At 40.8% G+C, this 25396-nt stretch overlaps 2 protein-coding genes across 5 annotated transcripts in view; one reads left to right on the top strand and one right to left on the bottom strand.

Moving 5' to 3' along the window:
* Positions 1-1590: 1590 nt before the first annotated feature.
* LOC128778590 (uncharacterized) lies at positions 1591-25071 on the bottom strand. Its single transcript, XM_053908002.1, has 3 exons — positions 24907-25071; positions 24076-24566; positions 1591-1783 (listed from the first exon to the last, which is right to left on the bottom strand). Exons 1-3 carry the CDS (start codon positions 25069-25071, stop codon positions 1729-1731), a joined length of 711 nt encoding a protein of 236 aa, XP_053763977.1. The 3' UTR covers positions 1591-1728.
* SLC24A2 (solute carrier family 24 member 2) overlaps positions 24316-25396 on the top strand; it is a 245337-nt gene continuing 244256 nt past the window's right edge. Inside the window, exon 1 of one of the 4 annotated variants that reach the window (XM_019415391.2) lies at positions 24316-24479. The gene's annotated coding sequence lies outside the window, so the exon portion shown is untranslated. Of the gene's footprint in view, positions 24480-24987; positions 25093-25396 lie in introns of those variants that run through there. The other 3 variants (XM_019415387.2, XM_019415389.2, XM_019415388.2) reach the window with 3 other exon arrangements.

The raw sequence follows: 25396 nt of genomic DNA, 5'->3' as shown, positions 1-25396 counted from the left end.
CAGTTGGACAGCAAAAGGACATGCACATGTGGAAATTGTTCAGATGTGACTCGGCTGGCAGAGGAAAGGGCGGGCGTTGGCTGACAGAAATAGTCTAGACATGTCTTATAGATGGGTGATTCCAGAGTTCATAGAATCCTCTAAGGAAGGATGCTTAACCCTCAATAGGAAATTTTAAGTAGATGACTTCTCTTCATATAGATAATAAGCAGAAGGAGTATCTCTAGGGGACAGGAGTGAAGAACTAGAAAATATCATCCTATCCCCTTGAGAATAAGACAACAATTTAATAAGAGCTTTTGGCTTGTTTGTTTGCTTTGGGGGAGGGGGGCGGAGGAAAGCAGAGGGGAAGGAAAACAAAGAGACAATACTTAAACGTGCATGTTGAATGTAAGCCATATTTCCATTTCAGAAATGCCAAGATAAATGAAAATGTGCATTTTAGAATCAAGAAAATATGGTAATAAAGCTAATATTTTTTAAAAAATAGTACAGATAGGTATTTGCCCTTTTTTCATGGTCATTTGAATGTCTCTGTTAATTGTAAACTCCCTATTAAAGGTGCATGTTTACGGATATAAGGTTAAAATTTAGAGATTTGGTGGAAACATAATTTCATTTGTTATATAATCAATCTCTTATATTTGATAATCAAGTCTTAATTACAATGTGAAATGAGCAAAAGGGTTATTTTACACATGGATACAATGTAATTAGAGTTTCCTGATGTATTCTATATATGCCTGATTCCATATGTATAATCCTTCATATGGCCATTATAAAAATTGACAACATAAAAATATATAAAATGAATACAAATATATAAAATGAATATATATGATGAATATTATATGTATATATATTCATCCAATGGGAACAGTTTGCTCAAAGATCTTTACCTAGGGGCGCCTGGGTGGCTCAGTCTGTTGAGCGTCCGACTTCAGCTCAGGTCATGATCTCATGGCTCGTGAGTTCAAGCCCCACATGGGGCTCTGTGCTGACAGCTCAGAGCCTGGAGCCTGCTTCATATTCTGGGTCTCCCTCTCTCTCTCTGCCCTCTCCCGCTCATGCTGTCTCTCTCTGTCTCTCAAAAATAAATAAACATTAAAAAAAATTAAAAAAAAAAAAGATCTTTACCTAAGGATCAGTTAGCCTAAATTCAACCCACTTTTGATTGGTTATTTGTCTGTTCTCATAGTGAACTTATTTTTGCCTCTTTTGGGCAATTAACTCATAATACAGTTTGAAATGGCCAAGATAAAAACAATTCTAGTTTGGTTCTGGCATAATTCACCCTAGTTGCTTCTTCTATTTCTATTGCTGCATCTGTGGAATGATACATACCTGCAGACTGAAACACAGATGTAAGACTGATGCTACCCATCTGAGTGCACTCTGATATATTAAGGCTGAGAAAGCACAGTCTCTCCTGGATTATTATTTCGAGACTATGTAAATTGGGCATCTCCACCATAACGGAGCTCCTATTCCTCCAAACCCTGGACACCAGATGTGAAATTGTTCTATTACTACTCATCACAAGCTACCTCAAACAACTGCATTTGTTCTGCAAATATTTATTGAGTGCCTACTATGGGCTTGCCATTATGCTTGATTCCAGTGGTACACTGTAGTGGGGCAGAGAGAGGTAGATGCCACCAAAAATTCATGCTTCCTCATGGGGCACCTGGTTGGCTCAGTTGGTTAAGTGTCTGACTTCGGCTCAGGTCATGATCTCGTGGTTTGTGGGTTCAAGCCCTGTGTCAGGCTCTGTGCGGACAGTCTGGAGAAGAAATTAATAAAGTCTACTTCAGACTCTGTGTCTCCCTCTCTCTCTTCCCCTCCCGCATTCCCCCCTCCCTCTCTCTCTCTCTCAAAAATAAATAAACATTTAAAAAATGCTCCATCTTTTAGCATTGAGGTGTTCCTACAAAGAAGTTATACTTCCCCAGACCCCCTTGCCTTAGGTGGGACCCTAGGAGCAGTTCTTATCATCTGAGAATGTTTGCAAGTGATATATGTCACTTCTAGGTCAAGGTGATTTTAAGCGGGTGCTTTCTCTATCCTCTCTTCTCCTTAGTGGAAGCAGAGAATTCTGAGGTCCTAGAGAACCATAAGATGGAAAAAGCCTGGGTCCCCGAATAACCATATGGAGGGAAGCCACTCATCAACCAGGTGAGAATAAGGAGGATTTAAATATGCAAAGAGGGAAAGAAAGGCAGAGAGAGAAGCATATATAAGAAGCTCCTAGTAGTAGTAGGAAAGTAAGTACGTGAGGGACTAAAAAAAGACCAGAATATTCCTTCTGATTTCAGTGACTGCTTGCCAAATACCATATAAGGTGTTGGTGGGGGGGCAGTCGTCAGGGCCATTAGAAAACAAAAAATTCTGATTAAGGTAAAAAAACACAGAGCAAAAAATACCTGGACAATAACACCGATGTGTCCCAACATGGAAGTCTTTGGTACTCCTTGTACTCTATTGCCCATTACATGGGCTACAATTGTTATGTATAGTTTTTATGTTTTATAATCCAGTATGATCTTACGGACTTGAGATGTTGAAAAGTAAGATGTCCAAAAGTGGGATACAAAAGAACCTAATTGTTTACAAAATGTTCAAAATCTGATAAACACATATTAGAAAAAATCTAAATGTGTTCTATTTCCTTTAATTTAGAAGATAAAAATTAGTCTTTGCACGGGCTCCAAAGAATCTGTTAGTCTCCTGAAACTTCAGGCAAAAGTCTGTGGGTTTTGTGCATAGATGCATTTTTCTAAGGATAGGTCCCACAGCACATATCTGATTCTACTAGATTAAGAACTAAAGGGATTAGTGTCTACAAAGATTAAAATGTGGGGGAAGGAGAGAGCAGAGAATCAAACAGTCCAAATGATGCCAACAAGAAATTAATAAAGTGCTGAATTTTAAGTGAGCTAGTAATTAGGCAAGAACACCGTTTAAGGAAATTGGCCCAGGGCCATCCAATGAACTAAGCCTCCTTCCAGTTATTATTTCATTAGTATAACCAATATATCCTCAGAGGCCATATTTTATTTTCTGTAACAGATTGGAAAAGGAAAAAATCAGAGTTAGAAATATTAAGTGCCTTTTTCAGAACTTGCAGGAGAATCCCAGGACCCTTCCAGTTACAGCTTTTTGCTCATAACCGTCTGATTATTCCCATAAAATTGAAATGGGTGCCAAGAGAGCTCTTATCCTCAAAATTTAGATGTCTTCTGTGTGTTAGGGCCCAATGTTTGCAGTGATTAACTTAATGGGGAAGTTCTCTCACATTAGACAAAATCTATATTCTATCCTACCTTGAAAAAGAATGAACATTTTTTATTAACCCTCAAGTTGCAGACCAATTGGTCTGAAGGACGATCTTTTAGAATTCTCTGAGTTTTCTTTTCACCAAATTTCAGGACCACATTTTCCAACTGTATATCTGACATAATGAGAAAACAGTTTTCAGACGTGATGTTTCCGGTGTTCATCACAGTTATGCTTCATCTTTTCCATTGGAAACTTAGATATCATTTGCAAGATCCTTCCAAACAAAGGACTCATTTTTTTTATTCCACAGACAGGAACTGCTGCTACAATTAGAAAGAGATGCCTAATGTCTAAATGTTGACAGTACTTTAGTAAGAAGGCCATAAAAACAGTCAGATTCTGGCACAGGTGCATTCTGACTAACCATAGTCCCCCATGTAAGAAGACCACTCCCTCCATCCCAACCGACTTCCACTATCTACTTTGGAACACGGCATTAGTTGCTTATCCTGACGCCCATTCTTCCTAACTTCCCTAAGGATGGAATTCTGATTTTCAGTTGGGCATATTGTCACTCAGGACTTTTTAAATTACCTTTTACCGTGCGGGATGTGACCAAGTAAGTCTGAACAAGAATATTGATGGGTATGATAGAAAGGCTTAGAGCATACCAACATTCCCACTGAGAACAATTAGCACAAAAGAAACAAACAACAAACACGGGCATTGCCATTAAAGGATTGCTAAAGCAACCAGAATTAGGGAGACCAAGATTTTAGAGAGAGAGCAACAATGGACAGGTGAATTGAGCATTTGCAACTGCTGTTTCTCTGAGGGTATTTATCCACTTGGAGCTACACAAGAGGCTGAGAACTTAGGCTTTGCACACACAGAGGGCTGCTGAGGGCCAACAGAGGAAGCAATAAAGATTTTGGTGGTTTGGGAGCACCTGGATGCCTCAGTCGGTTAAGTGTCCGGCTTCGGCTCAGGTCATGATCTTGCAGTTTGTGGGTTCGAGCCCCATGTTGGGCTCTGCACTGACAGCTCAGAACCTGGAGCCTGCTTTGGATTCTGTGCCTCCCTCTCTTTCTCTGCCCCTCCCCCACTCACGTTCTGCCTCTCTATCTCAAAAAAAAAAAAAAAAAGAATAAAAAACATTAAAAAAAAAAAAAGATTTTGGTGGTTGGGGGCCAGAGAGTCAAATTTTGAGACATCATAAAACAAGACAGAGTGTGTCATGGGAGGGGAGTGGGTACAGAGAAGCAAGCCTGGCATGTGCCTGGTTTCTTACTTTAACCAGCTTCCAAATTCTGAAACTACACAGTGCAAGAGGCTATGAAGCTAAGTAGAAAACCTCTGGAAAACAGAACCGATTTTTAGTTAAAAGCAGGGATTAGAGTTCAGGACAGGACCTTCTAGAAAGAAAGGCCCAGAGAACACATCAGACTCTTAGTTGGAAGCCCTGGAGGGCTAAATATAGCTTAAGAGCAGAGGAGAATATAGGTAGAGAGGGACTTACTAAAACTGCATAGCTCAGTGCCTAAATAGGAAAGAAAATGGTGAACGCTTTCTGGAAAGAGATAAAATTGTCTGGAAGCTATATAGTAATAAATGGTGTTTGGCATTCAAGCAAAATTATTACACATGCCAAGAGGCAGCACACTATGACTTGAAATGAAGACAAAAATTAAATAACAGAAGCAGAACTACAGGTGGTTCTTATATTGGAATTGTCAAAAATTTTAAAATAGCAATGACTAATATGTTAGACAGAACTGATGAAAAAATGAAGAATTTCATCATAAAATTATAATCTATAAAAAGGCTCAAATGGAAATTCTAGGGCAAAAAAGCCCAATACTTGAAACTCAGGTTTGCCAGCCAATTAGATATAGCAATAAAGAGGATTAGCGAGGTGGAGACAGGTTGCTAGGAAATATCTAGAGTGAAGAAATAAGAAAAAAAAAAGGATTAAAAATTTAGAAGAGTATAAGACACACATAATTAACAACAACAACAACAACAACAACAACAAATGGAACTGTAATTGGATTTCCAGAAGGAGAGAAGAAAAAATATGAGGAAAAAAAAAAATGGACAGATCATGGTCAAGAATTTCCCCAAATTTTGGTTGTTAGGAATGTTCCCAATAACCATATTTTATTTCTGAATTTAAAAGAAGAAAAATGTGGTAAATATTGTAAATACCTATTTAGCCAAGTATTCTACAAGTTTTCTCCATTTCTTCCTGTGGGCCTCACACATTGCTTGTTAAGGTTACCCTTAACATTGGTTATTATGCGGCTCAAAAAATTATTATTGTCGTAAGATCTCATTGTCCATTTTGTTTGCTAACAGGTTACTGGTTTTATAAAATAGAGCTCTGAATTTTGTCATGGTTTTTCTTATAGCCAGCTACTTTACAGGATTCACTATCTGAATTAACACTCCCCTTTCAAATATTAGGATGTTTTATTATCTTGGGACACATGAGTACACCTTCTTTCTACTTCAGTATGCATGTGTGTAATGCTAAGATACTGTTGGAACCCATTTCCACCCACGTATGACCCTTAAAGCTGATCAGTTCAAGTCCTCAAAATAGTTCTTAGTTTTTCTTTCCTATTTATACAGATTTTTAAAAACACCTGGTCTTTATAAACAGATCAATCTTTATAAACAAATTAATCTTTATTAATAGATTAAATAAAATACCTACATATATGAACTTTCTGTGTCCCGCCACGCACTGAGGTCCTGCTTTGGATATCCAAGCTCCCTGTGTGTGGTACCTGCTCTCCTGAGACTGTGCTTTGCCCGGCTGCAAAGGGCTGCCGGAGGAGGGGGACGACGCTGTGTTGGGGTGTCTAAGCCAACTTCACCTTCTACCTGGAACCTCATATCTGCAATTCAGGCCTTCCTTACTCACTCAGGGCTAAATTTCTTCTATTTCCTATAGTTCCAGTTGGCAGCCTTGTTTGCATGCCCCAGGGACATAAATAAAATCGTAGTTGCCCAAAGTGTGGAATGTTTTGGAGGCTGTTGATTAGTGTGCTGAGAAAATAGCTTTTTGCCAGGTAAATGTTATCAAATTCCTTACAATTTTAAAGTTTGTCTTTGTATTCTGTTCCATCTCAGAGCATTTAATTGGTTCCTATGTAATAGAAAAATCCCACAGGGTTTCGTGTCATTTTAAAATTTATTGTTGAGGGTTTTTTGTGGTTTTTTTTTGGCTTTTATTTGTTTATTTTTGAGGGAAACAGAGACAGCGTGAATGGGGGAGGGGCAGAGAAGGAAAGAGAGAGGAACCCAGGCAGGCTCCATGCTGCCAGTGCAGAGCCTGATGCGGGGCTTGAACTCAGGAAACCATGAGTCCATGACCTGAGCCGAAACCAAGATTCAGACCCTTAACCGACTGAGCCACCCAGGTGCCCCAATAGATTTGTTTTTTAAGATAGGGAGATATAAAGAAGGAAACAAAACAGGAGCTAATCATTCTATCCCTCATATAACTCCTGTGGTCATTAAAAAAAATAATAATAATACATGTATATAATTAGAAAGTAAGTGACAGAAGAACAAAAAAAAAAAATGGGAAGAGTATACTCCTTAACTAATTTATTTGCAAATATATAACTAGTGATCATGGCTGAACCAGAAGTAAAACTCAGATGCTGCAGTCTTTGGAGGTCAATAAGCCCTCATTGCGGGCTGGATAGTGTTAAAAAAAAAAGACAAAATGCCCCAAATGGAGTCATTTGTGCTAAGCCGTTATCACCAAGCCAAGACTTAACACCTAACTTAATTATAGCTCCAACCTCTTCCAGGAGTGGAAACTTCTACCAGTCAATCTGGAATTACCTGATCAGCACTAGTAAGGTGCTCTGCCTGATAGATCCTTGCCATCCCACAAAGGAAGGTGACCTTGCCTGAAACCATCTGCTTTTTGCTTTTATAACTTCCTCATCCTGCCCTCTTCTGTCTATAAGTCTTTCTATTGCTAGATGGGATGCTGTCCAATTCATGAATTGTTGCATAAAGCCTGTAAGATCTAGAAATTTTACTCAGTTGAATTTTGGTTTTTAACAATAGAAAAACCTTCTTAAATAATCTTGAAATGTTCACTTCCCACATTGTATCAGAAAACTCTTGTTCTTAGAGTTGTTAATCATTATTCTAAGACAGTGAGTTTTATGGTCAAACGCTCTTTATGTAAATGTCATCTATTTCTTTCATGGGAGTTCTAATTTCATTACTCACGTGCCTTTTAAAAACAGACTGCATGAATGTCCTTCAAATTTACCAAAGATGAGAGAGAATACTGCAGTAGTTTCACAAACATCGTCTAATCTGGTAATGCTGACACTATCATGGTCGTTTTATTTCGGGCACCTTCCAGCACAATCTATACTTAACTATAAAGAAAATAGTAACTATTTCTTCTAGGAGTGTGAAACAAGATCTAAAAAGAACCCACAAAGATTACTCAGTATAATCCCCCATCTATAGGGAGTCCTTAGGGGGCAGAACCCAAATGTATCTACCTGTGTTTCCCTCATATTTCCTTCTATTTACAATTTGCTCTATAAATGCTCTCTGAATTGACTGGAAGTCATAACCATTCAGAAGGGATGACTACACCTAAGGATTTTTCAGGGGGTCATCATGCTGTTCTGAGGCCCTGACTCAAAACAAATGAAGAAGCAGAGTCACAAGGTTTGCACTGGTGTAAAGGAGCCCTTACACAAGGGAACTCAAAGGACTTTGCAATGTCACAGGACAATCTGTTTGTTTGTTTGTTTGTTTGTTTGTTTGTTTAAAGCAGATGCCGGGGCGCCTGGGTGGCTCAGTCGGTTAAGCGGCCGACTTCGGCTCAGGTCATGATCTCGCGGTCCCTGAGTTCGAGCCCCGCGTCGGGCTCTGTGCTGACAGCTCAGAGCCTGGAGCCTGTTTCAGATTCTGTGTCTCCCTCTCTCTGACCCTCCCCCGTTCATGCTCTGTCTCTCTGTCTCAAAAATAAATAAAACAAAAAATAAATAAATAAAAAAAATAAAGCAGATGCCATTCAGTAGCCATAAAGCATGAGATGAGGTGGGGACACTGTCTGCAGTTTGAAATGGCAGATTTCCTCCAAATACAATTACCATTTAAAACACTCTCATATCCATTTTTATTCAAATATGCCACCTTTGTAGTCATAGTAACCCTTTTATATTTAGATTTGGTTGCAGCCACTAGTCTACTTGAGCCATTCATTTTATCCCCCCTCCTAAAGGTACTAGGCTTCTCTCCCCTTTGTTCTTTCTAATAGAATCCACTGTTGCACTGTTTTCTTCTAACATATTGGTTCACCCTACAGGATGTGAGGAAAGCAAAATAAAATCTCATATTGAACAACAAAACTAGGAAACAGTTTCCTGGACTAACAAAAGGCTAAATGATGTTGCTGTGTTGGGATACATGGAAGGAGCCAAATTCTTACATACATTTCAAACCTATAACCTTCCTTTTGTTCCTTGTCACCATAAAGATACACCAGTTAACAGATTTAAATTCCTGAGATTATAAATGGTCCCATTTGGATTATAAAATTCAAGGGTCAGAACAGCAAGACTGTTTCCAAAAGAGGACAGAATCCAAATGAGTCCATTTTCTGTTTTTTGTTTGTTTGTTTGTTTTGATTTATAAAGCAAAATCTCAAGTGAGACAGAAAACATCATGTAAAATTAGCATTTTCCCCTGTATTTCTCTTTCAGGATCTGTTTTGACATCTGATGTTATGTTTACAGAAATGGATTTTCATTCCATTCTATTTGGAAAGAGGCATCAAAATTCAGAACAGAAGAAACCTCAGTTTATCTCATCCAGAGCCTTTATTTTGCAGGTGAGAAAACTGAAGCTGCAGAGGGTGAGGGACCTACTCAGGGGTAATATATCCAGTTAATGGCTCAAGTCAAGCCATTCCTGATCTGTGTGTTCTTTCCATGGCATGCCCAGTCTTCACACCATGCTCTACCAAAGTCCTTAAGACTTTAAATTTCAGGATTTTATATCTTGCTATGATTTTTCCAGATAATTAAATTTAAAAATAAAATTAAATAATATACTTTAGCCTAAATTATCCTAAAATTTTATAAGTAGCCTGCCCTTTCTAATTTCATCTAGTTTAGTAATCAAAGCCAGGGTGAAATGAAGAAATGGAAAACTTTTGATTTAATTTATGGGAGGACAAAAATTTTTCATTCATTCATTCATTCATTCATTATACAAGCCTCTATCTATAGTGACATTTTAGATAAGACAATTTACTGGTAAGCTAATAAACCTTAAGTCTCAGGGACTCACAATTGCTAGGCTTCTTCTAGGGTCCTATGACTAAGTTTATATTTTTCTCAGGTCCATAAAAGTGTTTGAGTTTCAGGCTACACAATACCTGGACCTAACAGTGGGAAAAAAATTTACCAAGTTTATAATTGGGTTGCATGTGAAGGCATTGGTTCACCAAGAACTAATCATGGTAACCTAACTGCTTTTCCTCTTTTGATTCCTTACCAGCTTAGTACAAGAGATTGAAATCACTCACTCATGTAACGTGTGTTTATCAAGAGCTTTCTGGGTGCCAGACACTGTTCAAGGGTTTGGGAATAACACAGTAACACAGTACTGGTCCTCATAGGGCACAGTGCAATGGACTTAGCCATATATTCCTTTTTTTTTTTTTTTTTTTTTTTTTTGAGACAGAGAGAGACAGAGCATGAGCAGGGGAGGGGCAGAGAGAGAGGGAGACACAGAATCTGAGCAGGCTCCAGGCTCTGAGCTGTCAGCACAGAGCCTGACGCAGGGCTCTAACTCACAGACTGTGAGATCATGACCTGAGCTGAAGTCGGACACTCAACCCACCGACTGAGCCACCCAGGCGCCCCGTTAAATAAGTTTTCTAAAATGTATTTTTGAGTAAGATGAAGTTATGTGTTCTGCATGATTACATTATTAGGTAGATTTCTTATTAGAGGAATGGCCAACATTAAAGAATTGATTAATAGATTCATGTAAACTTGGACAACAGTCTTTAGGAGAAAAGCACAGGGAATATCAGTCAATGGTATTGCCTTATTCAATTATTTTACTAACAATCTGAATGTAAAACACAAGCATCTTTATTAAATGTACAGCCAAAGAAAGTAAGTCAATATGATGAATGACAAAGTCACGACTTGTCAATATTTTCCATGAAATGTAGGTGGGCTTTCATGAAATGCTATTCCATTATCAACAGCATTACGCCCCTTTATTACACTGTGTTGACAGGTGTTAAGAATAATATGTATGTTTTCAATCACTGTGATAGTTTGCCAAATTAATGCCAGTTTTAATAATTGAAACATTTCTTTCTTATAAATTTTTTTAATGTTTATTTATTTTTGACAGAGAGAGAGAGAGAGAGAGAGAGAGAGAACATGCACAGGCAGGGGAGGGGCAGAGAGAGAGAGAGAGAGAGAGAGAGAGAGAGAGAGAGGGAGAGAGAGTAGGTGACACAGAATCCAAGGCAGGCTCCAGGCTCTGAGCTATCAGCACAGAGCCCTTACATGGGGCTCGAACACATAAGCTGTGAAAGCATGACCTGAGCTGAAGTCGGACACTTAAATCACTGAGCCACCCAGGTGCCCCATTTTCTTTCTTATAAAGTTCAAGAAAGTACTGACATCATTTATTAAAACTAAGTCTCCAAACATCTAAAAATAATTAATAGAATATACCATATCAATACAATAAAGTACAATGACCACATGATCATCTTAATTGATGCAGGAAAAGCATTTGACAAAATCCAGCACCTCTTCATGATAAAAACATTCAATAAACTAAAATAGAACAGAACTTTCTCAACCTGATAAAGGCCATCCATGAGAAATCCCCAGCCAGCATATATTTAAAGATTGAACACTTCCCCCGAGAACAGGAAAATCCAGCTTTTGTCACTTCTATTCAACATAGTACTGGAGGTTCTAATCAAGGCAATTAAGAAAAAATGAAATAAAAGTCATCTTTATTGGAAAGGAGGAAGTGAGACTCTCTATTTACAAGTGATATGATATTGTATACAGGCTATCCCTAAGGAATCTGCCAAGAGACTGTTAGAACCAATAAACAAGTTCATCAAGGTTGCTGGATATAAGATAATATACAAAAATTAATTGTATTTCTATACACTAGTGATGAATCATCCCAACATAAAATTAAGAAAACAATTCCAGGGGCACCTACGTGGTTCACTCAGTTAAGTGTCCAACTCTTGACTTCTCCTCAGGTCATGATCTCTTGTTTTCGTGAGTTCGAGCCTCGCGGTGGGCTCCATGCTGACAGCTCAGAGCCTGCTTGGGATTCTCTCTGACTCTCTCTCTGCCATTCCTCTGCTCAATGCTCTCTTTCTCTCAAAAATAAATAAATAAACTAAAAAAAAAAGAATATAAGTCCATTCATAATATCTTTGAAAAAAAAATGAAATACTTATGATTAAATTTTAAAGAGATATAAAACAGTACTCTGAAAAGCTACAAAACAATGTTGAAAGAAAGAAACCTAAATAAATGGAAAGAATTCCCATATTCATGAATTGAAGGACTTAGAGCAATATTTCCCAAATTGATCTACAGATTCAACACAATCCCTATCAAAATCCTAGGTGACTTCCTTGCAGAAATAAATGAGCTGGTCCTACAATTCATATGGAAATGCACAGGACCCAGAATAGCCAAAACAATATTGAAAAAGAACACTATTGAAGGACCCACGCTTCCTTATTTTTACACATCAGATGTTTTAGAACACCATTCATTGCCGATATCATTTCTTCTTCACTAAATAATATTTCTTCTTCACTAAAAACAATTGAATTGTACATTTAAAAAATATAAATTTAATGGTATGTGCATTACATCTCAGTAAAGACATTTTAAAAGCCCTAATTTTCCAATTCATTTCAAAATGAATTTTTTCATTTCTCAAATATTTAACCACCCTCTTTCATAATTTCTAATAATGGCATAATTTCCAAAGCTGCCAATTGGGGTTCAAATATCTTTCTAATTTTCATTATTTTACTTCCCATCTCTTCTAAAATATTGAGTAATTCTCTCTGATGTATATTTGATGAATAGTAGTATATAAAAAGTTATTGGGAATATATATTTTATATCTTTAATTGCATCATCCAGAAATTATTGAATATGGTTATTAATACCAAATTAAAATATTCAGAAAAAAATTTAAACTATGGTTAAAACTCCATATTTTCTTCCTAACATTATACTAGGACATATGTATAAAGTTCAGTAGAGTTTTTTATGTCAACATATTTCATTTCTCTCTGGCACCACCAACAAAAACTTTCATAGCATTTCAGATCTTATTTATGTCAGCTCTTTATGACATATTTATGTCAGCTTATTACATCAATATTGAAAAGAAAAAATGTTTCCAATTTTCTTCAAAGTACTGAATTTTTCATTTAGAGGAAATTACTCTATATTTACATAGAGCAACTGAAACATCATCAATAATGATTGAAATTTTACTGTCTTGATTTATGTTTTCCAAAAAGTAGTTTCCTCTTGTCAGTACACATGTTTTTAGCAAGCCAGGACTACAAACACAGATTATAATTACGTATCTATATTGATGTTATTCTTTTTTCCCAGTTCTATTAGATATTCATGCCTAAAAATGTCTATTATTTTTTAGGATTTTCAAGTGACTTCATTTACTTTGTCAAGAATTTGACTTTTCAAACTTTTGAAAATTTTATTGAATTTTTACTGAACTTCTGAATTTTCACTATTGCACTCACTCTTGATATTTACTTAAAAAATTTTTTTTAATGTTTATTTTTCAGAGAGAAAGAGATAGCATGAACAGGGAAGGGACAGACAGATAGGACAGAGGATCCAAAGCAAGTCCTGTGCTGACAGCAGAGAGCCCAATGTGGGGCTTGAACTCACAAACCATGAGATCATGACTTGACCCGAAGTCAAACACTTAACTGACTGAGCCACCCAGGCGCTCCCACTCTTGATACTTAAAAATTTTTTTCCTTAATGAGGACCACAAATTTCTTTTGTTTAAATCATAACCTATTCATTATATTTAAAAGAAATATTGAGAAACAAATCCAAACTTTGTTGTCCCTTCATTCTAGGTATTTCTATTCAACATTTTGTGATAAATCCTTACATTTCAAAATATTAACGTATACACTTTCACAAGAATTGCAACATGGTAACTATAAAAGACAAATAAAAAACACTATTTAGATGCAATAGCAACTATAATTCCAGGATGAAGATAAACTGGTCGTTCCCCCAAATCACAGACAGTTTTAAAAAGAACACACAATCTATCTGCACTGTTTCCTGGACTTTGGCCAATTGGTTATAGAGCTATCATTATTTCTCAGATGTTGTTACGATGGGTGTCCATTTATCAAGGGTTGTTGAGATATTCTACAATATTTCACTAGAACTAGTGAGTGTATATAATAGTTTATAGTAAATAGTTTGTAACTAAAATATATTATAATTTAAATAAATGCCTATCGCTATTGCTATAATAAAATTTACCAAGTGGTATAGAAATATTTCAGTATTTTAATAACCAGTCTGGCCTTTAACCATCGATCCTAAATCTGCATGGACTGTTCTGTGTAAGGGACAAGAAAATTGTTCTTTTTTTAAAAAAAAAAAAATTTTAACATTTATTCATTTTTTGAGAGACAGAGAGAGCAAAAGCAGGGGAGGGGCAGAGAGAAGGGGAGACACAGAATCCGAAGCAGACCCCAGGCTCTGAGCTGTCAGCACAGAGCCCGATGCGGGGCTTGAAATCATGAAACGCAAAATTATGACCTGAGCCGAAGTTGTACGCTTAACTGACTGAGCCACCCAGGTGCCCCAGAAAACTACTCTTACTAAAGGACATTCTGCATTAAACTCTGATATGTGCCTCATATGGAAAACTGACAAGACAGGAAGTATTTGAGGGAAGACAGTGACTCTTCCCTAATACTTTTGCTAAGGACTTAGCCAAGACAAGACTGGAGATTCATTTGTCCTCCCTGTGGATTAATTACAAGGTGGAATCGCCACTGGTTATTCGGAAAAGTAGAGATAACCCGGGAAGAGCATCAGCAGAAAAGACTCATCCTTGTCATTCCACTCTTTAGAGAAAGGCATGTGTGACTTCCCAGAGTTCCCAATAGTAAGAAAGATACTTCAAGATAAACAACAGGGTCTTTCCACACTGAGTTATGTATATAACAATGTCCATTGCAGTGCTGTCTATAATTGGAAAACAACAACAGGGTAATTGGGGAATTGTTACATAGGTTATGATCCACCCATAAGGTATTATGTAGCCCTTTAAAAAAAGTGGTCTTTCAGTAAAGGTAGTAGCATGAATGTATGTCTACATTTGCCTCACTGAACGCCTCCAAATCAACAAAACAAAACAAAACAAAACTATGTAGTGAAGGGAATCCCATCTACAATGAACACAGGATATGGCCCTATCCCAAACTATCAATGATAAAGAATTTCTGTAAAATAGTGATATTTGGACAATTAAGTGAGAATTCCAAAAAACGAATAGACAATGTTCTAGAGCTCAATGATACTCCCTCAAAACAAGTGACAAGGCATGAGAAATCTAATCTCTTGCTTGAAAGAATAATTAAAGTAGGCTAAACGAGGGGATGATATAAATTAGTGCCATAGTTTCATGTCATAGACCAGCAAGGCTGGAGTAGTCAGAATGTGGGCAAAGCTTATTGTTTTCTCGGACTTGGACTACCTACACATCCCACCCCATCAGCAAATTCACATCTACCTGAAACTTCAGAACGTGACCGTTTTTGGAAATAGGGTCTTTGCAAATGATATTAGCTAAAGATTTCGAGAGGAAATCATCACAGATTACAGTGGGTCCTGAAACCAATGGCTGGTGTTTTTGTAAGGAGGGGAGAGGATATAGAGAAAGAAAGAGGCAAAGAATGGAGCGTTGCAGCTCTAAACCAAAGAATGTCAAGGTTGATTTGGCATTGATTTCAGACTTCTAGCATCCAGAACTGTAAGAGGGTAAGTTTCTGTTGTTTTTTAGGCTACCAAGTTTGTGGTCATTTGTTTTGGCGGCCTGGGGAAACTAATATGCCACATAAATAAACTGGAGTGTGATAAAGGAGAGAGGGAGGGACTATCAAGCAGATTTGCAGTGCTGACCAAAGTGGATTGAATAGAAATAAACACCAAATGGCTAAACACAAAACATCTGTGATCTATTAGCCTTCATTATGAACCACAAAGGAAGACTGAACACTGTCTCCAGCTGAAAGCTAGTGAGTAAATGAAGACCTCAGTCCCACAACTGCATGGAACAGAATCCTCTCAATACCTGAATGAGCAGGAAACAGATTCTCCTCTTGAGCCTCCAGAAAGATTGCCTTGCTGACACCTTCATTTTTAGCTGAGACTATACTGGATCTCCGACCTAGAGAACTGTAAAGATAATAAATGTGTTAAGACACTAAGGTTGTATTCTTTTTTTTTTTTTTTTTTTAATAACAGCAATAGAAAACTAATTGAGCAAGGATACAAGCTGGGGCCGAAGACAGAAAGCCTCACTGAAAGTCTTAAAGAAGCAATTACATCTCCAAACGTCCTTCCCCATCCTGTGTAGCTAGGAGATGGCCCCTCTCTACTTGGCAGAAGATTGGAGGTTGACTCTCTGAAGAAGCTCAATCAGAATTATCTGGGACATAGGGCAAAGCCATGGTCAAACGTGAGCTACCTTCAAGTCTATAAACTGAATGATGAAGCTCCACCAACTGCTTTTCTTGCTCAGCTCCCATAATGCTGGCAGCTAGGAATCAATACCTCTGACAGGAGCTTGGAGAACTCCCCCACGCGAAAATTGATCAGCCAAAGAGAAGTTATGTAGAGATATTGACACATGTGTCTCCCACAATGGAATGGTTGAGTCCTGACTTGATCATCCGTAGCAAAGCCTTCTTCTTGACAGGTCCCATCCAAATGGGAGCTTTGAATTGCATTTTAGTACCTCACTCTTAATTATTTTTTTTAAGATTTTATTTTTAAGTAATCTCCACACCCAACATGGGGCTCAAACTGACAACCCTGAGATCAAGAGTCATATGCTCTACTGACTCTTAATTATTAACAGACACCAAAGGACACCAGACATTTTAGAACACTAGGCCAGAATAAACAGCAAAAAGCAACTTGTAGGAAAACGAACCTTCAAGAAGAAGAAAATGTGCAATAAGCTAACAGAAATATTCTTTCATTCAAAGATTTTATTGAACCCCTACTAGGCACTCATTGTTCTAGGTGTTGAACATAAAGTAACGAACAAAGCAGGGAAAGTCCATAGCCTCATGAGGCTTACATTAAGCAAGGGAAGAGAAGCTGCTAGACTAGGACTAAAAGCAGAGAACTATATATGAAAGAAATAGTTAAAGGACAAGATAGAACTTTTAAAAATTAAAACTACAGGGGCGCCTGGCTGGCCCAGTCAGTGGAGCATGCAACCCTTGATCTTGGGGTTGTGAATTTGAGCCCATGTTTGGTGTAGAGATTACTTAAAAAGAATATCTTTAAAAATTAAAATTAAAAAAATACAGTAAGTGGGTTCTTTCTTTCTTTCTTTCTTTTTGTTTTTACTACTAGAAGGGTTAAACGATAATGCTGAAAACCTCTTAAGAGATAGAAAATGGAGAAGAAAAAACATTTCTTAATTAGAGGATCAGGCAAGGAAGGCTGGGCAGGAGATCCAGGAGTGATGTCTCCTGAGAGGGAAACACGAAACTGGCAGATCAACCAAGATGTTCGAAAATCCTGAGGGAAAATGTACAGTTCCGCCAGAGAGTTTGGGGTGAATCTGTATACTATACAGCTCAACTGATGATTATACTTGCATAATGCAAAGGATGAATTATTGACTAGAGGTGTGACTTAATTTATTCAAAATGGTGACACAACTATATTGAAGGGATGGAGAGAGAGTTACATTGAGATGAGGGCTTCAGGGCGTGAGGGGGGAGGACACTGTAAGAGGAAGAAATCTTTTCCTTTCATAATAGGAATTTGATAGGTAGCATCCAAATCGGAAAAATCAAGTGATAACAAAACGAGTCTACTACTTTGAAAGAGAATGGGCTCAGTATGTCACCTGTCTTCCATCTTGATTTTGAACAAATTGAGAAAGAAGCAGAAGGGAGTGGCGGGCAGAAGAGAAACTATCACTATTATTACCCATAAAGGCTAAGTTGGGCAGATGGTGAACAGGAACCCCAGACAGACTTATTAACTGAGTCCCATTGTTGGGCCAGGGAAGCCTGTTCCATGGTATCAGCACCCCCAAACTCACCACCACATATACATTATTTGGAGGGGGAGGGGTGTTGCTGAACAGAACAGCTTGAGACCCTTGAACTGGGGAAATGATTTGTGATGCACTCCTTTACTTTCACGTGTTGAATAAAACAACTATTTTATTTCCGCGTTACAGTAGCACGTTCCTGCTGGCTTGTCCTAAATACGGATGAGGCTCAAGGCACACATCTCTTCTTTCCCAATATTTTAAACTCTATTTTATATTGAAATTCTGAGCCAGAGACAAGTAAAGAGAGAAGCTTAAGAAGGAAGGCAGCAGGAATACAATTTTTCTGAGCTGTCAGAAAAACGTGCTCCTTGCTTGCCCCCTGAATGGACGGTCCTGACTGTGCCTCTTCCCCAGCAGCTCTCCTTTTGCCAGTATTATTTATCCTTATCTCGTTGCTGATGTGGCTCTAAGACAGGGAGGGGCACCCTGGAGGTCACTCAGGAAGTCCCTGCTAGAATTGGGAAGACAGTCAGGGCTTTCTGTCAGGACACTCCAGGTCCCTTGTTGGAATCGGTAGTCCATGTTCCCTCCCTCCTCTTAAGCCCTGCCCCAGCACTGTGCCTACCTTGGTGGCCGAGCTGAGCTGGTGTTGCAAAGAGAAACTCAATTCTTGTGCTTCTTGAGCATTTAAGCCGGGAAAAATTCCTGTCCCTAATGTAAGAATCACAGGCATTCAGCATTTCTCATTTCCTAAATAGATAAAAAAAGAAGAAAGAGCAAGAATTTGGGTGTGTTGCTTTAAGTGCTATTGCAGAAACCACTGTCAAAAGCAAAGAAGCCTGTACTCACATCCCTCAACCCCACAGATACTTTTTCCTGCTTTTATGGTTTATGCTTTTATGGTTGAACCGGAAGGGGAGAGCCGATGTCCAAAAAAATGAGACAAATGCAAAGGAAAACAAAGTCAACCCAGAGGTGGAGAGCCAAAGAACATTTTTCAGAGAACATGCGGATTTTATTTTGGTATTTACACCTGTGATTTTTAAATAAGGAAAACAGGTCTTAGGAAGTAGAAAGTTATGCTAGATTATAGACCAGCTGGCAGTAAGTAGAAAAAACCCAGAGGAATTACCTAAGGATATGATCACAACACAAAAAATGCAACTAACTCTTAGGCAGGGACTAAAAATCTCAGTCACAGAAAATGAGGATTAGTAGAAAGAACTTGGGCATTCGAACCAATATGGGGCAAATGAGAGCCACTTAATATTGGGCAAGCTGCTTTAACCTTACTGAGCCTCGGTTTCTTCATCTGTAAAATGGGAATAATAATAGTGATAAAAGTCAGGAGATTGAAGAGATAAATGAAAACTTGTCGTTCATAGCAGCTATGTAACATACGTTAGCTCCTTCCAAGCTGAAGCTTTAAAAACAAGTACAAGATTTGCCATGCATCTTTTTTTCTCCGATGGCAACTGGCAGTGTTGCAGAGAGTGACCAGCTTGGAGCCAGGAGTGAGCATGACATTGCAAAATTCACAAAGAACAGGTAGCGTAAGTAAGAAAGAAAAACCTTTGTTTTTAGCCACTGTGAGTTTTGAGCTCTTTGTTACTGCAGCATAACCTGATTCATTCTCCTTTAAGTAATTTCATTTGCCACCAACTCATTAATTCCTGCCACATGTATGTGTTAAACAAATGCCAAGCCCTGTGTTACAGGCTGGGAAATGTCTGAAATACTGATTCTTGCCCTCAAGAAGCCCAAAGGAAGGGGGAAAGAGAAGGGTCATTGTCAGGAGTCTTTTAAAAATATCCCCCCCTCCCTGCCCCAGTTGAGTCTAGTATTTAATGAGAGTCAAGGATGAGAGATACTGCTTTTGTGCACATGGAATCCTTCCTCTGTGTCCTGATTACCTGCAGATATTGATAAAAGAGAAGGTAGAGATTGTAATAAAAGAAAGGAAGAAAGTAGTGCGGTGGGAGAGAATGAAAAAAGAGGTAGTTAAACTGACAAAGTAAAAACTGAATATTCCATGTTGTCTCTTGGTTGCCCACAACTTCCTGGCTCTGTTATCTCTCTCTTCCACTTTCCTCTGATGAAAATTTACTAGAATGTTTTTCCTTTACAATGAATATCAAGTCAAAAACAATAGAAAATTGCGTACTATCATTATAACTTTAGATCCATTTACTGTGTAAAACTTCTCAATTTATTATGAAGAAGATGTAAAATAAAAAGCCGAACAAATAAATTTCTAATGGTGAATTTGTAGGTACAGTGCCAACTGGGATGTCATTTTAGAAGGAAGCAAGGGGAACTTGCCAATCCTATCATAAACCATGCCGTCCTATGTTTCTATGTGAAAATGATATTGAGGCTTAGTAAATTATTAACTTGTATCCCTTTGGCAGTTTTCATTAAGGTTTTTCTCTGAGGTTTTATCTTGTCCTTTTGTTTAGAGCCTATTCCTCTGTTTCTTCGTTTCCCTTGACTCTCTGTATCGATTTCTTTGCATTAGATAAAATAGCCACGTCTTCCCTGTCTGGAAGGAGTGGCCTCGTCTAAGAGATGAACCTTATCGTTCAACCCTGTCCTAGCTCTTCACTGTCTCTCAAACTTTTGTGATTGTCCAAGCAGCCTATTTTATTTGTAATGGCTCCTAGTACTTGAGGGTGTGCCAAGACCCTCGGGCACTGGCTTTTAAAGTATGCAAGTCCTATGGGGCCGTAACCATAAGCCCACCAGTGCTAAGTGATCTTAGATGTGTCCCTTGGGCAGCCGTCACAAAAATCGGGGCTCCAGGCAAGTGTATGGGCCTCTATGGGAGATACCTGAGAGCTGTAGCAAGGGAGAAGGAGAGCACAGAGGCGGTGTGCACTGAGCTAGACCCCTGGATGTCTGCCAAACCTCAAGCCCGCCCCTCAGGCGGAAGTTCCAAGACAAGCATATATAGGCCTCTTTCACAGAAAGACTGAGTGTGTGTTTAAGGCTGCTGTCGGCCCGTGCCCTGGGGGGAAGGGCGGGGCGCCGGCCAAGAACTCTCTGATTTTCCCAGGCCTGTGGGACCCAGAAATACAAGCCCCCCCCCAGCCACCCCAGCTACCCCAGCAGGTGATCAAGTCTGGGAGGGGGGGTTCCCTGCAGCAGCTGCAAAGCACAGGGCACCACAAGTGAAAACTGGGGCACCAGAGGTGTGTAAAAGCTCTCCTCCAAGAGACACTGGGGCTGTGGAACGCCCCAGGGGGCAAGTATAAAGATGGAGCCCACAGGCTAGAGCCAGGCACAGGGAGTCTGTAGACATGACACCCCACCAGGAAAGAAAAGAGTCTGGGGCTAAAAACAAACACACAAGGGCGCCTGGGGGGCTTCGTCGGTTGAGCCACCTACTTCAGCTCAGGTCCTGGATCTCCGGGGTTAGTGAGTTCGATACCCACATAGGCCTCTCTACTTGTCAGCACGGAGCCTGCTTTGGATCCTCTGCCCCCTCTCTCCGCCCCTACCCCGCTTGTGCGCACTCTCTCTCTCTCTCTGTCTCTCTTAAAAATAAACAAACATTTAAAAACAAACACATAAACCAAAAAAAGATGGCGCCACCGCGGCCTGACCCAAGGCAGAGGGAGGGCGCTAAGATGGCACCGGGTAGTCTCTGACCCAGGAGAGCATCGGGGGCAGCCCCGACATGCGTGTCAGACAGGATGCCTGCCCCTCACGGGGAAGTTCCAGACATGCACGTGGGGCTCCCCCACATGAAGTCCAGGCACCCCTTACCCAGGGCTTCTGCACTGGGCCCTGGGGCGGCTAAGTCCGAAACAAGTGAGCCGTTTAAGAGCTGTTTCTCAGATCATTACAGCTTTGTGGGGCTCAAGAGTGCGACCCCCCATGGGTGTTCAAAGCTAAGTGTTTTGGGGGCTCGTCTCCCAGGTACAGGTGTTTAAAGTTGGGGTGCCCGATAGGGGGCTCAAACCTTTAGCTCCTGAAGGAGACGTCCAGCGTTTTGTGTTCCCTCCTGACTGTGGGTCCATGCACTGAGGGTGGGGTTTGTGGCAAGACTGTGTCCCTGCCTCTCTTAGCTGACACATAGTCGCTCGGCCAGTGTTCTGGGTTGTTTGGTTTGCTTTGGTTTTAGCTTTTCAGAAGAAATTGTTCCCCATGTAGCTGTAGATTCAGCGATTTCCTGGGAGGAGGTGAGTTCACCATCCTCTTGTGTCGTCGACATCTTGAACCAGAACCTGGCTCCTTTCTCCCTTTGGCATTTTTATATTAAAACTCCCATTTTAGTGTAAGGATGATCCCACGCCTTTCAAAATTTGTTGTTGAGTTTTGAAAGGCTCCCCTCCAGAATTATAAGAGCTCAACATTCTTAACTAGTAATTACCAAGGATTCCTATAAACTCTTATGTTCAAAGAAATCGCAGTTAATAAAAGGGTAAATAGAATGCCAACTCAGGTTTGTACTTATGCAGGTTTCTAAAAATAAAGAGTTGGCTTTTTATGGTCAGAGGAATATTTCTTTACATTTTTTATATGTTTTTATTTATGAGAGAGAGAGAGAGAGAGACAAAGAGCAAGCAGGGGAGGGGCAGAGAGAGGGAGATACAGAATCTGAAGCAGGCTCCAGGCTCTGAGCGGTCATCACAGAGCCGGATGTGGGGCTCCAACTCATGAACCACGAGATTGTGAGCTGAGCCAAAGTCAGAGGCTTAACCAACTGACCCACCCAGTCGCCCCAATTATAGGAATATTTCTAAAAATATATCACAATCTTTTTCTCTTATGCAGAAACTTACATAGAAGATACCCCTGCCCCCTGCACTCCTCCCCCATTGTAGCCAGAGGCACCCACTGCATCAGAGAATGTTACATGTTAGACCAGAAAAACAAAGACAAAGGCAGGGTAAAAGTATAGCCTAATTGGTTACCCTGAAGTCTATTTTGAATAAAAAAGGTGGAATAAATGCATGATTATTTTCTTTTTTCTAAAACAGCTTCAAAATAATGAATTCATTCCCTTTTATCTCTCAACAGTGACCAATCGAGTTGCTTGAGAGTCGTTAGGAACTTATAATCATATTTGATGTGTTTAAAACAATTCAATTATTACCAGTTTTGATGCTCAAAATGACCCATCCTTGCCCAGTGGGAGTCTATTTTAACTGATTCTTCAGACACAACCCTAGTAGTGGTTGATAGCTTCCTTGCTTTCTGTAAATATTTATAGATAAAACAATATGTCTGAGATTTGCTTTAAAATGATGGCACAGGAGGATGGCTGTGTTACTCGGTCAGTTAATCGTTGGCCTCTTGATCTCAGCTCAGGTCTTGATCTCAGGGTGGTGAGTTCAAGCCCCATGTTGGGCTCCACACTGGAGCCTACTTAGAAAAATAAAATAAAAATAAAGTAAAATGATGGCACACGAAAAAGAGGGATAGATGACACACGGTTGGCCATGACTTGCCAACTGTTTAAGCTGGGTGATGGCCACATGTTGGTTCATTACACTATTCTCTTACAATTGCACGTGTCTGAAATTTCCAAAATAAAAAGTAAAGATTTTAAAAGTTCAGCCTATGACTTCCAAAATAGGACCCTGAAATCCTTAGCAAGACAGTAGTCTTAAATGCCTGGTTTTGATGGGAGAAAAAGGAATTTGTAAGTTCCCGAGGCTTCTCTTGACTTATCAAGCGTAAGTGTACAGGCCTGAGGATAGGATTTTAGTCAAAATCAGAGGTAGTGAGCTTTCTAGATATGAGGACCATCCCCCAGTCTCAGGAAGGCATGAAACCTTCTTTCTCTAAGAAAACAGGAGGAGCGTGGAGGGTGAGGAGTAGCAAACGGTGAGGTGAAAGCCCCAAATGTTTTTCCTTGGGGGACCTCTGGACAGTTTTGGTGGTGGTCGCAGGGCTGGCTAAAAAGGGGCTTCCCTCAGTAACCTGTTCGTCTCACCTTCTTCCACTCTGTAGCCCAGATTCTTGCCTCTAATCCCCAAAAAGGCGGGCTCAATTACTTGTGGTCCGGGTAATCTTGCTTTCCAAACAGGGCAGGAAAGAGCACTGGGCAGGGAGTCCAGATGCCAGCATTTCAACCCCGTGACTCAAAATGACACTGTGTCGTGGGTCTCTATTTCATCACCCATTAAATGAAAAGTCAGTCTGTAAGACCCAAGACCCTTCAGGGTCTCAACCTTCCAAACCCTAGACTTCAGGAACCCTGGGCCTGAACACACAGCCCTGCAGGCCTTTATGCCTTTTCACTACCCGTCTTTTCCACCATTATACACTACATGGCCTCCTAAAGAAATATGTGACTGCTGTCACTTTTTGCAGATAATTGGGAGAGGAGGTGCCCGGCATAGATAACCCCAAAGTTGGCAGCACTTTCAGGCTTTGGGAATCAGGCGCGTCACCGACCTGTACGATTTCTCCTCTCTGTCCTTGCTCGCCTGCAAATCCTGACCCCCGTCCCCACTGCGGAGAAATCTCCTAAGAGACGGCTGCCGGCGTAGCCTCTGCGCGCGGGAGGCGTGGGGCGGAGGGCGCGGGAGCTGAGCGCGCTGCGGCCACGCTCCCCGCGCAGAGACGAGAGGGAGGGGCCGGCGGGGGCCGGGCAGCACCAGAGGCGGCGCGCGGCGCTCGCTGAGGCTCAGTCTCCTCCCGAGCCCAGCCCTGGCCGGCGAGAGCGGAGGCGAGCGCGAGCCGGAGCCGGAGACCGGGCCTCGGACCAGGGAGGCGGAGGGCCAGAGAAGGCAGCGGACCGGAGCGGAGGGTCGCGCTCGGGCCCCCCCGCCGCGTTCGCGTTCTCCTGGCGGTTCCCGGTAAGTGCGGGCGACCGAGTCCCCGCCAGTGTCCAGGTTCGGTGGCCGCAGTGGTCGTTGTCCCCGGATCCGGTTGCGCGCATCCCGCTGCAGCACCGCAGGCTCACAGGTGGCTCCGCGGTGGACGTGGGTGCCCCAGGCCCCGCAAGGAGTTAGCTAACTCTCTCCGCTCCGGGGCGCAGTTTCCGAGCCCCTGCTTTCCCGACGCCGACTGCCCTCGCTTCCTCCTCGGAGGTGGGTGGCGCGGCGGGTCAGGGCCTGCCGTCGGGGTAGACTTGCAGAGGGACGCTCCCCTTCCCCAACCCACCCACTAACGATTCGGGGAGATGCGGGCCAAGCGCCTTCCCAAGCTCTATCCCCGCTCGCTAGCGGGGTGCCTGTCCTTTAGTTTTATTTTCCTGTTAGCCCACCAGGGAAAGTTTGGGACCACAAAAGGCAAAGTTGGGGCGCGGCTGGGGGTGCACTTCCCCGGCGGAGGCAGCTTCCTTGGGGCGAAGCGGCTGGCTTGCAGGTGGAGCCGGGTCGCTGGAGCTGATCCTGCACCCTGAGAGTCGAGTCTGTCCCTGCCCTGTTGGTGGCCCTGGCCAGGCATTGTGACAATCCCCGGAGCGCTGTGAGTCGCTTAATCTTTGGTGCTAAGCGTCGACATCTGCAGCCAGCCGAGAATCTCTGTGATGGGTAGCAGCATCTTAGCCTGGTTTGACTTGTGTTCTTGCTCTGCTCTGCAAACCTGAGCTCCAGCTAATCTCAGTGTTTAACTGGCGTGTGTTTAATTAGCTTATTTTACACCTGAGATGATCTCAGCGAGCCTGTAAAATGAAATCGTTGATATAGAAAGCAGCAACAACAGTGTTGTTAAAGAAAAATTTAAATGGGAACCTTCAGAATATCCTCTGTCATGTCTAGATATTTTACCC

The sequence above is a fragment of the Panthera pardus genome, unplaced genomic scaffold (assembly GCF_024362965.1).
Source record: "Panthera pardus isolate Hobbes unplaced genomic scaffold, ASM2436296v1 HiC_scaffold_20, whole genome shotgun sequence".
Taxonomy (NCBI): Eukaryota; Metazoa; Chordata; class Mammalia; order Carnivora; family Felidae; genus Panthera; species Panthera pardus.
This window is presented reverse-complemented; position numbering and strand designations above follow the sequence as displayed.